This window comes from Triplophysa rosa, linkage group LG1, assembly GCF_024868665.1.
Source record: "Triplophysa rosa linkage group LG1, Trosa_1v2, whole genome shotgun sequence".
Classification (NCBI taxonomy): Eukaryota; Metazoa; Chordata; class Actinopteri; order Cypriniformes; family Nemacheilidae; genus Triplophysa; species Triplophysa rosa.
The window spans coordinates 6135510-6148922 of NC_079890.1; the positions used below are offsets into that span (position 1 = coordinate 6135510).

Below are 13413 nucleotides of genomic sequence, written 5' to 3' on the forward strand. Positions count from 1 at the left end.
AATTATGATTTTTGCCATAATTGCGCAGGCCTTAAAGGGAATGAATTTGTGTTTTGTGTGTTTTTGTATTAAAAATGGCGAGTCTTGAGATAACAGATAGCACGGGTTTCTTTTTAATATATTTAATTTCACATGGACTTTACTGTGGCCATTTGCAATCTAATTATTCTCCACACAGCAAAGTTTCTGCTACATTAAATAGCAGAAAATCTAAAAGCCAGTGGACAGAAAACAGTTATCATGCATCTGCTAAATGCGTGGTCGCGCTTCAGTGTTTCTCACGTGGAGCTCAAGCACAATAACTTGTGCGTGTTGTTATTATTTATTGATTATAAAATGTCATGAATATAAGGCGAAATCAATGGGTTACTTAACTTAAACCCGGGTTCTAACTGACAGACTGAGGTGTTTCACTATGGGAATCGCTTTGGGCATGACCAACTACGGAAGCTCCTATGACACCATGTCTGTCTCTGACAGACAGGTCGACCCGTGACCAGGCTCCGCCCTGCCTATATCAGTCAGGTCGTCCTCTACTTATGTCATTATAGAAAGATTTCTTCCCGTACCTGTGCAAGGAGGGAAGTGCTGGTGAAACACCTCACTCTGTTATCAAAGAACCCGGGTTTACGTTAAGTAACCCATCGTTATTTTTCTAACTTCGCTCAGTGTTTCACTATGGGAGATATAGCCCACTCCCGGAATGCACCCATATCAATGCTATTCCTGATATCCTTCAATGGGTACAGACGCACCGGCTCCCAGCACTGCGTGTGCCAAGGACGGCTCGGACACGTCCAGTCTATAGAACCGCACGAAAGTGTGGTGTGGCCCAACTTGCCGCCGAGCAAATGTCTCCAATGGAAACTCCCCTAAGTACAGCCCATGACGTAGCCATACCCCGTGTGGAGTGGGCTTTCAAGCCCTTAGGCGGCTGCAGACCCCTGCAAACATAAGACAAGGATATAGCCTCCACGATCCAATGAGACAGCCGTTGACGCGATAGCGGCTTCCCTCTCCGAGAAGTGGCCCACGACACGAATAGCTGGTCACAAGACCTGAAACCCGCTGTCCTATTTACATACATATGTACTGCCCTAACCGGACACAATAAGTTCAGCTTCTGCTCCTCTGGGGAAGAGAATGGAGGAGGGTGAAAAGCTGCCAGTTCCGTAGACGGGCACCTATAGGCTGAGTCCACCACCTTGGGCATGAAAGCAGGGTTAGGACAGAACGCGACCTTAGTAAGCCCTGGAGCGAATTGCAAACAAGACGGGCTAACCGATAAAGCATGTAAATCACTCACACGCTTGGCGGTTACCAAAGCTATGAGCAGCGCAGTTTTAAGAGAAAGATACTTGAGCCCCACTCCTTCCAACGGCTCAAAGGGGTGATGACAAAGGGCTTCTAAAACAATGGTTACATCCCATAACGGAACCATTCGTCTAGACGCCGGTCGTTTACGGCGTGCCCCTTTCATAAATCAGCTTATTAACGGGTGCTGTCCGGCCGATTTTTCACCAAAAACCACATGACACGCTGAAATAGCATCTTTCACTGCTTGCTTTCTCGACGAAGAGCATATGAGATAATCGTCTATGTAAGACAATATTCTTATTCCCTTGTCCCTCATCGGGAACAGAGCTGCTTCCACACACTTGGTAAAAACCCTTGGGGCTAAAGACAGCCCGAATAGAATAGTTTGAAATTCGTAAGCTGTGCCTCGGTGTGCAAATCTGAGGAATTTTCTGTGAGAGGGGTAAATATCTATGTAAAAATATGCGTCTGCCAGATCGACTGTCACAAACCAATCGTTTGGACGAATCGATCGACAGAGCACTTTGTGTGTTAACATTCTGAATGAATACTTTCTCAGGTACTTGTTTAAGACACAAAGGTCCAGAATAGGATGGAGGGCTGTGCCCCCTTTCTTTGGGATAACAAAATAGCGGGAGTAAAAACCCTGTCGGCTCTACTCCTCGGGCACTACTCTGATCACCCGTTTGTTTAACAGAATTTCGATTTCGGCCATCAGTACGCGGGCCGGTTCCCCCTCCGCCACTGACATCAAAACCCGTTGAACTGAGGTGGTTTCATTTCGAATTGAAGCCTGTATCCACGTGAAATCATAGCTAAGACCCACAGATGAACTGCGCATGTGCGCCAGTCTGCTATGCGGGCCGAGAGAAGACCTCCGTATACTTCCGCCCCGCTGGCGTCACACAGTGATGTCATCACAATCGCCACGCGGGCTTTGGCCGAAGGAGCGAGCACTCCCCCCAGTGTTGAGACTAGGGGAGCGCTTCTCATGTCTTTCCATTTTAGAGAATCTTTTTTGTGTTTGGGACATATCGCCCTCGGCTGCTTTCCTGGTTGCGATAGTGGAATGTTTATTCTTATGTTTTCTGAATTCGGGGAGCATTCCGCCCTCGGCCCTTGGCCTGGATGTGAAAATGCGTTCTTTACTCTTATATCCCCTGCACATAAAAGCATTCGAGAACATATTGTGAGTGCTTGGTGACACTGAACAGAACACTGAGCTCTCTCGTCTCTCTGAGCTCGAGGAGAACAACTCAAACTGGCCCTTACCGAAATGAACACAATTGGGCCGTTTTCCCCCTTTCTTCTCTTCGCGGGCGGAGAGAGAAGGGCTGGGGAATAGCTGCGTGTCAGGCCGCACGCTTCTTCTTCCTCTCCTCTGGGTTTGGCGGACGGTTCTTAGCTGCTGTATGAATATGAATGCTTATGAATGCTTTCCCCATGGCCCAGGGCCATCCGATCGTGGTCGCTGGCCTGCATGTTGTCCACTGTGAGCCGGTCTTGGACCGCTAGCACCCAACGGTGTCCCTCTCGCCGCTGCGGCTGCTGCGAAGCCCTGCCGCACGGGTTGAGAGGCTGGTCGCGGCACTTGCTTGCGTGGCAAACAGAGGTTAAACGCCTCGTCCTCCTGTTTCCTGAGGGTGCTGGTTTCCCTCATTTTCTCAAGGGCTGGACCAAACAACCCTTTTGTAGGGTCGTAAGCTGCATCCATCACCTCCGATTTTTGCGCGTCGCTCCAAGCCCAACAGGTTTAGCCATAACGCTCTCTCACCCGACACAGCCAATCCCATCATGCGGCCGTAGCCCTGGACCGCGCCGTGGGGAGAGCGCAGAATTAAATGATTCACCACGCAAATCTTGTCCCAAAGAACAGGGTTCGGTGCTCCCGAATCCAACTGACGTCCCATCTCCTCCAAAATCTCTGCTTGATACGCTGACAGAAACGTTACAGCTTTCAGCGAGCATACTGACTGCCCCGCATATTTATACGTTCTCTGATAAATCGCTGCGATCAGCCGATCCATTTTTCCCGGCAGCGAAATCTGAGAGGAGGCAGAGATTGAACGCCAACTCGGATGGAGGTGAAAAGCCACTGAAGACTCTATCGCTGGGGGTCCGGCCAACCCCAGCTCCCCCATACCCTGAATCTCCACCATGGAATGCCCTTTGGTGGGGAGCTTGCTATTAAAAGGGCTATCCCAATAACGGGACATTTCCTTCATGTAAGCCGGCACGGCGGGCAAGAGCTGTCTCGCTGCAGGCTGGGCAGGCGGCAGCCATTTCCTGTCATAAAGGTCCCTCTCAGACCCTTCGGCAGCTTTGGCTGCAGGCCAAGGAAGGCCTAGTTTAGCCGCGGCTCTTTTACAGACCTCATGCAGGTTGCTGTCTATCTGCGAGGCCGACTCGTTCGTGCACGGCGGCCTGGACTGTTGGGCGGGGAAGAGGGAATTTTCTTCCTCCTCTTCGTCAACCATATCCAAATCGAGGAGGTCAGAGTTATCATCGCCCTCTGCGTCCTCATCCCCTGGTTCGCCTTCTTGCCCATACACGTGATGCACATGGGATGAGTGTCCCTACCCGAGATGGTAGCTCTACGTGATGATGGACACGGGCGGGATGCCACCTCCCTGGCCTTCAACTCCCCTTTTCGACTTACCCTTTGGCAGGGGTAACAGCCGTCGACATGATGCGATCACCGACTCGTCACAACACGGTTACGATAAAAGGTAATAAAACCCTTAGAAGGTTCGCCTTGACGCGTGAACCTAATTAGACTTGACGTCTCTTACCGCTGTAAATTAATACGCAATAGACCTATCGGAATAGCTCGCCTCGACGCGGACGCTATTCCAACTCTCAAGAATGTCAGCTCAACACAATCCCGTTCACTAACCTCGCGTTCGGTGGCGGGTTCCTATGACGGTCCACCTGTTGAACAGTTTAGCGAAAATCAGCCAATATGGGCGTGCTGAGAGAGCTTGCTGCAGTCTCCCACGGGAAGAAAGCGCGAATGACATAAGTAGAGGTCAGAGACAGAGACAGACGTGGTGTCATAGGAGCTTCCGTAGTTGGTCACGCCCAAAGCGATTCCCATGAAACACCGAGCGAAGTTAGAAAAAGAATCCCATTGTCATGACACACACAGACTATTTATAGAGCTATTTATTTTTTTCAACAGTTTTTGCCATCCCTCTATCTACAACAATACTTTGACATAAAAAATAAATTAAACTTCTTTGGACATGAGTTCTTTTCTCGTGGGGAAGGGGCGCCATCAGTCAAGCTCGCCTAGGGCACCAAATGGTCTAGGACCGCCCCTGCCACTACGACTATGACTACGACTACGAAACTACAGTGCTAGCACTGGGCAGTCAACGCTGGCGAAGAAACAAGCACGGTCTGACACAGGAAAGAAAGAACAAAGAGAAATAAATAGGAAAGCTAACTAAGGATGAGTGACAACAGGCGGGAGAGATAATAGATATTACGGGCGCTAATCAAGGGGAATATGCTACAGGTGAAAGAGTGCGAAGAAGGTGAGTGGAGAAATACCAAAAGGGAGACACGGGGCAGGGTGAGTGACGCAGACACCGAGCACAAGGCGAGCTGTCAAAACAGAAGCGCCACGAGCTCGACACACAACAGAACACACACAGGTAGACACGAGAACCCGAGTGACCGAGATCATGACACCCCATACTATTAACAAATGGTTTTAATTAATAAACAGGGAATTAATAGAAAAAATTAATAGTTTCTTTACTTAATATTGACATTTTTTATTATAAAATGTTCTTTCGCATTATAAACATTTCTTTAATCTATTTTCTATAAATTCTCATTTCTATAATCAATTTCTATACATTTAATAAAAAAAAACTGTGGGAATGGAAAGCGTGAGCACAGTTTATGTATTTGTTACAGATTTAAAAAAACAATGGTACTATTTACAAAACAGTGTAAACAGAGTGAAATAATTAGCCTCGGATCTGCGTGTCCTCATAGGCTCTGTAATACGGAGTGGCTGCATAGGTCCTCAAGATGACGCCCACGCCAAAAACGTCACGTGTCTGAAACCATGAATATAAAGTAGGTTACCAAAAAAGTGCTTCCTTTTTCTTTTCATTTTTTTTCATTAAATGACACAATATAACATTAAAATTATATCAACAGAGTTTATACTGTTATAAAACACATGAATTAATTAATTAAGTCTTTGTGCAACTGAAGACATTAGAAGAAACATTGTTGTCATCTTATGGGAAGAAGCATCACAGAGACTATTGATTCCCATCTGCATGTATTGTGTTTTGGGCAGGGTTTTATTGTTTTTTTTTCTGCAGGGCAATTATGTAAAGAATCTATCCTGTGTAAGTAATAATCTTTATATATTGAATTAGTTTGATTTTGACTGACTAATGCCATGTCAAAGACTTACAGTCATAAAGTCTTTGACTGTCTGGCTGGCCAGGAGTTCTCATTTCTCATCATAAACACGCACACAGTTTTCTCTTTCCTTGTGAAGTTAGCTAGTTAGATATAATTTAATATGCCAACAATCACCTAGTTACGTTAATGATAACGAATAGACTCATTTTATTAAAGGAAATGCAGTGGTTTTAGAAATGGGGGCGAGTTATCAGCAGAATAAGAGAAAATATAATACACTGGCGAACAGAGAAACGTGATCGCGTCCCCAGGACACTATCGCCACAAAGGGGCACCCCACGTACAGCGAAGCGTGAGACTCGTTGGGCTCGTTTTCTGAAACACCTGCTGCAGCTGCAGCATCACACGAAGCGGCAGTAGCTTCAGGCTTAAGAAAACACTGAAATAGTGTAGTTTGCTTGCTTACATATTTACATTTTATTACACCCATATACAGTATATAAACACATATTGATGTATTGCTTAAAAAACACAATATAAATCAAACAAACATTAGACCAATTAAATTAAACAAGGTCTTATTCGGACCATGAAGTCAGATCATTTAATAATTTGCTTTGTCTGAATAGTACAGACCATGCTCGGTCCAAGTTTAACCAGCGCAGATTTGTTCAACTAGTATATCACAACTGGTAAGTTTTTATCATTTTATCTGTTATTATATGTAAACTAAATCCAAATAAATACTTTGAATCAAACATTAGTGTATTGTGGTTATTGTATGATAACAGAATAGACAATATTAGCAGCTAATGCTATACAACTGCATTATACATGTACAACTCCACATAACGACGTTAATACACATCATCACCTTACATATATTAAACACATAATACACAATACATCCAAACAAGTATACATGATATCAGTGCCAGCAAACAGACCGTGTTAAAGGAGTCCTTTTTTGCCAATTTTTTTAAGCCTTTATTATGTTTATGATGTGCGAAACAATAGGTGTTCTTGTTTTGATTTTCAAAAAATGCTTTATATATTATATATTTCACCTGCGTGTTTTACACCGTCATCTCAATTATCCGAAAACAGGCTGTTGAGCAGTGTTGGGCACGTTACTTTTAAAAAGTTATTAGTTATAGTTACTAGTTACTTCTCACAAATAGTAATTGAGTTAGTAACTGAGTTACATCATTATAAAAGTAACAAATTACCAGGGAATGTAACTATTGCGTTGCCTTTTAAAAAATGTTCAAATATGTCAAATAACTTGGATGCCCCAAATATTACATATGTTAAATTAATGAAATGGAAACTAATGTGGATGTATACGTCTTCAGCACGTTTCAGTGTGGATAGGCAGCATTTGGAAAACACGTGAAAACGCTAGTGTGGTTGAAGACCATTAAAACGAAAACTCAGTTTTCAAAGGGAAACATATGGACAAGGTCTCAGCTACTCAATTTTGTGGCGGCATGTGACCATGTGAGGTGTGTCATTAGATTAGAAATACTTGCCACCGAGATGGAGCCACTTTCTTCCTGGGCATAATTTGCACGTTTCATACATATTCCTTGTGTTTCACCATAATGAGGGAATAGTAGTGCTTAAATTTCCAGTTTGCGAAAGCTACATTTGAACTTGTTGCTCTTGCCATCATTACCACTTAGAGTGTGTGTTAAGATCCTTTTCTGTGAACTTTGAGCGTTGTGACTTGGTAGATGTTGTTTATGCTCAAACAGCTATATTATTCACCAACTAAATTTAAAAAAGTGAAATTTAACCAGACCTCTCCTTTAATGCTGCATTCAGTGTGTGTGCATGTGTACGTGCATAAAGTCTACTCATGTTCACAGGCTTACTCCGTTTACACCAATCTTATACACTGACGCTGAAGGGTGCAGGTGATGTCACTGTGTTTGACATTGTTTTTTAAAATGAAAAAGCTTTTACAAAACGCACTTCTTGCAAAAAGTCTTAAAGGAGACATCAGATGAAAACCCCACTTTTTCTGTGTTTAAGTGCCATAATCAGAAGAGCTTTATTGCCAAGTGTGCTTGCACACACAAGGAATTTTCTTTAATAATCGGGTCCGCGGTGCATCTAGCAACCCAGAAAACATGAAAAATAAGAACCCAGTAAGTTTGTTTTGGTCTGCCTTTCCCTGCAAGCATGTGAGAAATCGAGCCGTTCAGATTTCGCTCCGATTGTGACGTCCAAAGCGATTTTATTATAATGTTAACGCTCCTTAATCTACACAGTTCCACCCACCGCGCTCCGCCATTGTTGTTTTCACAAGCCACAGCAGTGTACGTGACATCATGGCTAAAGTTCGTGGACAACATGCAATGTAGTCGCTGCACAGAGTTCAAACCTAGGAAGAGACAGGAGTGGATTTATTTTATTTTTAGTGGAAATCGTATTTTCACCATCGAAATTACACCATTCCCTGACCCAAACACTAGCTACAGCCAGGATAACATCATGATTTGAAATGACCTTTGGGCAACCAATAGGAAAGATTTCAGTATATAAAAAGTCTGAGGGTTGATCCTGACAGGACCTGTTACTGTTGCATGTGCTACACTACACACATCATTAGAAAAAAAGAGAAGAGCCCTGTGGTGAAGAAGGAGCCTGATGATGATCTCAAGCCACTACACGTAAACCACTACACTGACTTTCATGAGATATAACTTTTGGAATAATATTTTTTTATTATTCTTAAATTAAAAACAACACAAACATGCTTAGGCCCACATGCATTTTATTTTTAATTTCCATGGATAACGGGCAGGTATCAGTCATAATTTGCCTTCAATAAGAGATCTTATGTCACTAAACAATGTTTACTGTAATAGTGATGTAGCTTTTACTCTGAAGTTTCCTTTAAACTCCAATTTTAGTTTTGTCTTGATAATGCCAATGTCATGAAGTTTTTGCTTTTTAATTTGTATCTATTCAATACTGAAAGACTTAAAAAAAAAAAGTTTATACAGTAGCCTACATTTTGCCTTTTGTGGAGAGAAGTGATTAATAACAAAACATTAAATACAATACAAATAACACAACAAAATCATATATTCCTCATCTCTGTACTACTTTTCTGTGCAGACTTTGAGCCTTTCAGATGATGTGGACACCTGCAACTGCTACTGAGTTTGATACAATTTAAGAAATGTTTAAATACTTAACTTCTCTAATAGACACGTTCCTCAGTGTCCTATGCAAAAAACACCAATGGTTATTAAAACACTTTATTTTGTGTGGGAAAACTTTGCAATCTCATTGCAAATAGGTACTAAAAAGAGAATTTATAGAAAAAGAGAATTAAAAGTTAATTTATCAGTCATATAGTAACTGCTTTAAAATATCTAGACATTTTACATGGGACTTTTTGCAAGTGTTCCTGACATTTTAATAAGGTTTTAAAATTAGTCGTATTTCTTCAAGCAATAGTAAAAAAATATGGACGTAACTACGTCCTTACACATATAACATCCAGCCAGCAGCAGCATTGATGATCAATGGTTTTTCTATCGATACATGCTCTTTCCAAACCTTCCGTGAGCCCGCGATGATCTCTGACAATTTTATCCCGCTATAATAATCAAACACAACAAGTGCGTTCGAAGAACTGAATTAGCCAGATGATAATTAGCGCGATGATTTGATCTTGGATGCAATATGCGACGTACGAAGAACAGGCCCCTGGTCTTGGACTTGACAAAGGTGGATTTGACTACAGCCCTGCTACCAAGTCGTGTAAGAACATCTGGCCAGGCAGCATAAATTAATTGATTAAGTTTTTGTTTAATCAAAGAATTTAGAAAAAGCCTGGTTTCATAACCTCCAACCTCTTCCAAAATGTTGTGTATGACATCTGGAGTTACATTGTCAGTCACTTGTCTATTTGGTGCACTCTCTCATTTGTCCGTTTTATCTCAAGTTATCATAACTTAATGTCTTTTCATTTTAAGGTCAGTCAAGACCAGAAACTCAATCCACAAAAAAACTCCACAGATAGTTTAGGATTAAAACATGATGCTAACAGAGGCACAATCATTTGTCATTTATTTTTTATATACGTTGCTTGTACAACAATGACAGAAAATGAAAAATTGTCATTTAAAGTATGTCTTTTTATTGCAGTTGTGTAGTTTAGACCCTTTTGTTACCTTTGTTCCACAATGCATGCATTTATACTTCCATCAAATTCAAATGTGCACTGCAGAGAATCATTACAAAAGCAAACGGGGCAAGTGGACATCTTGAAATCGAGGATGTGTTGTTTGGCTTCATAAACTTTGTACTTCCACTGGTCATCGGCGAACTGGTACAAAGTTGCACCTATTTGTCAGAAGAATAAAAAAAATCTATTAGGTCCTCATTTGAATAATTTCCTTTCCACAACAAAATGCAGTACCAGCTTACCACGTTATATCAAAACCATGTATGTCTTCAAAATGTGGTGAGCAAAGGATATTAGTGTATGACTAGTTGTATTACTATCCCGTGCAAATGCACCACATGAAATACAGATGTGGGGAGGTCATTTCTAAATCACACGAGGTCCCCAGATAATACTAATCCCATGCGAATAGGGCTTAAGTCTTTATTTTTTACTATTATTTCTAGGTTTTGCTGTTAAAACTCAAGTTCAAAATCTGCTCCTAATGCAGGATGGGCCACTTTTAACCATTTTCATTCTGTTTTAGTTGAAAAATATTTGGCTTTTGAATGGCAATAATGAATAAACCTTTGTAAATTCCGGTGTTCGACCCATATTAGATCAATGCGACGCAGAACACTGCATTAAAGGGATACTTCACCCAAAACTGGAAATTTTGTCATCATTTACTCACCCTCAGACAGTTCCAAACCTGTATAAACTTCTTTGTTCTGCTGAAGACACAGGAAGATATTTGGAAGAATTTCAGATCTCATACCCCATTGATTCCCATAGCATTTATTTTCCATACTATTGCAGTAAATGGGTAATGAGATCTGGGCAATTCCAGCGTTATAGACATGACAGAAAAAATTCTCAGAGAATGTTTTTTACGAATATTTTGAACCATCTGTTTGTATTTTACTGAACCCTTGTTGATAAGAGTCTAATCATTAGAAAAATATCAGTCTATGAACAAATTTTCTATATTAAAAAAGGGAAATAAACAAGCGTTATGGATGTGACAAAAAAGGACACGTTTTTGGGAGACGACAAACTTTGTACGATTTCTGTGAATTAAAATGTACAAACCTGAAGCAATTATACCCAACAAATGGAGAAGGGATACCTCTTCATAGAACATAATAGTAATAATAGTAATTGCATTTTAATTTTCATGTGCCCATTTATGAGGAATATGGACCATTATGGATGTGACAATCCTGAAAATGGTACTTAAAAATCATGCACTACATATTAAACAAATGCTTTAAAAACTTTAAGAGACCTTACATGAGTATTTTAACCACCAAATGTTGATATCTGTACTGTTAGCATAGTAAAAACATTGATAAAAAACGATTGTTTCATGGTAAGGTTGGCATTTTTTGTGGAATTGCCCACCTGACATTCTTCCAAATATCTCCCTGTGTGTTCAGAAGAACAAATAAATTCATACAGGTTTGGAACAATGAAGCGCTGAAAAAGTGCAGCAATTTCTCGCATTTACGGGAATTACAGCATTTAAATTATGCACAATCCCGCACTGAAATTTGAGCCCTGACATAGATTAAATAATTCTGCAATAATATCGCATACTGTGGTGGCAAGCCTCCCAAAATCTCCCAAAAAGGAAAATTCCTTCACCGTGACAGCCCTATGTATTACTTCTTATAATATCCTGTATATTAACCCTTGATAATTTTTAATCAAATGCCCAACTTCTGTCAGAGCCTGCGGCTGTGTGGACAGTGCTCCAGACATGTAGCGCAAATGCCCTTTTGGCAACCCGAGTTCGAGTCCAGGCTCAAGGTCCTTTCCTATCCCACCCCCTTCTCTCTCCCACTTCGCTTCCTGTCCTCTCTACCACTGCACTGTATAAAAATAAGGGCAAAAGGGCCAAAAATAATGGTATTTATGCAAATGCCTTTCTTTGTTTATTCAGGTATATGTCTGTAGAAAAATACCCCAGTAATCCTCTTCCAGTCCACTTCTGAGGAGTCACAAGAAGATGTGTTTCTTGTCCATTCCGAATTACTCCAACACGTAGGATTTTCTGCGTCAGGGACAAGAGAAATAATTCAGTTAGACACATTGAAATTCAATCTTAATGTAATAAATAGATGTAAAAAGATGTGACTAAGCTATAGTGCTTTTTTTTCATTGCATGTAGAGTGTTGCAACGCACCCCTTCACTGTGTTGGACAACAGAAGCAATGTCATGCAGATTGCTGAAGTTTTGTGTATTTACAGAGCCAAACTCTATAACCTCATCACCAACTCGTAAACCCTAAAAGTAGAAAAAATGGATAAAGTCTTATTTAAAGCCAGGTTTGCATTTTCCATGATCAAAAAACAACCATGAACAAACAACCACATTCTATAGTGCTCAACAGTAAACTCTAATTATATCATTAGTTTGTGCTGAGACTATAATCTGCCCAATCAGAAAAAAAGTCATACGTAAATCTTGTTACCTTGAAATAACATGGAAAAAATAAGCCATTCATACAAACCAGAAATGTGTAACAGGGCCATGTTGACTTTACAAGCTTTACAGAATTTGTGAATATAAAGTTTGAAAGTTGATTGGAAGTATGAACTTACCGCTTGAAAAGCAGGGGAGCCCTGAGTTACAGTGTTGACAGTGGCAAATGGGGATGACATGGATGCCACCTGCTTAGTAGCTTTTGTCTTTGCATCGTCCCTCTCGTGCCCAAGCTTTGCATTGGCATGCAGTGTATGAAGTGCCTTTTCTATCTCCATCATGAGAGCTTTATGGTCATTCTGTAAACCTAAAAAAAGAGATCTGATTTAACACAACTGGGATATGGCATATTAACATTATCTATGCAATTATTTACACTGGTTGTAAATGTAAACTTCTTTAATAACATTATTCTTAAAACAGATAAAAAATGTACTCACAACAGATACTTTGCCTTGCTGTCCGGACCGCATACAAATCCACATCAGCTCGAGGAAAGCCCTCAACATCAACCAGAGGAGCATGTAATCCTACATCACCCTGCTGTGTAATATGTTTGTTTATTAAAAAGTAGGCAATTTTACATTTTCACATAATATCTGTTAGATGACAGCTACAAAATGATACAGTGGAAACATTTATTTACATTACATTACATTTACTTTTTTACTGTATTTACAACCAGATATTGGAATAAATCGCTCAAAATCAATGTTTATTTGGATTAAAATAATGTACTTTAGTCCTGTTGTTTATTTGTACTGTGAAATAAAATGTATTACAGCGGACTGTAATAAAATAAAATTAAATTAAATGTATTCAATTTTGAGAACACTCAGTTTACTGAGGTTATTTATTTTCATTGATTGTGGTGAATTCAATATGTTTAGTGTAGTACTTTAGCTAGTATATATAGTATAAATATATATTGGATGAATATCATCATTAATCTTGAGTGATTCCATTTTATGGAAAGTGGTCACAATGTAAGGGATAATGTAAGGCCGGTTGCTATCGCAGAATAAAGCCA

The 13413-nt window shown here is 40.7% G+C and overlaps 1 protein-coding gene across 1 annotated transcript; it reads right to left on the reverse strand.

Annotated features, from left to right (window-relative positions):
- Positions 1 to 9781: 9781 nt before the first annotated feature.
- LOC130561875 (26S proteasome non-ATPase regulatory subunit 9-like) lies at positions 9782 to 12950 on the reverse strand (the record flags this gene model as incomplete). Its single annotated transcript, XM_057346913.1, has 5 exons — positions 9782 to 10074; positions 11863 to 11951; positions 12084 to 12185; positions 12503 to 12690; positions 12824 to 12950. Coding segments are annotated over 5 exons (534 nt in total), but the record flags the coding sequence as incomplete, so codon positions are not given.
- Between the last annotated feature and the right edge of the window lie 463 nt (positions 12951 to 13413).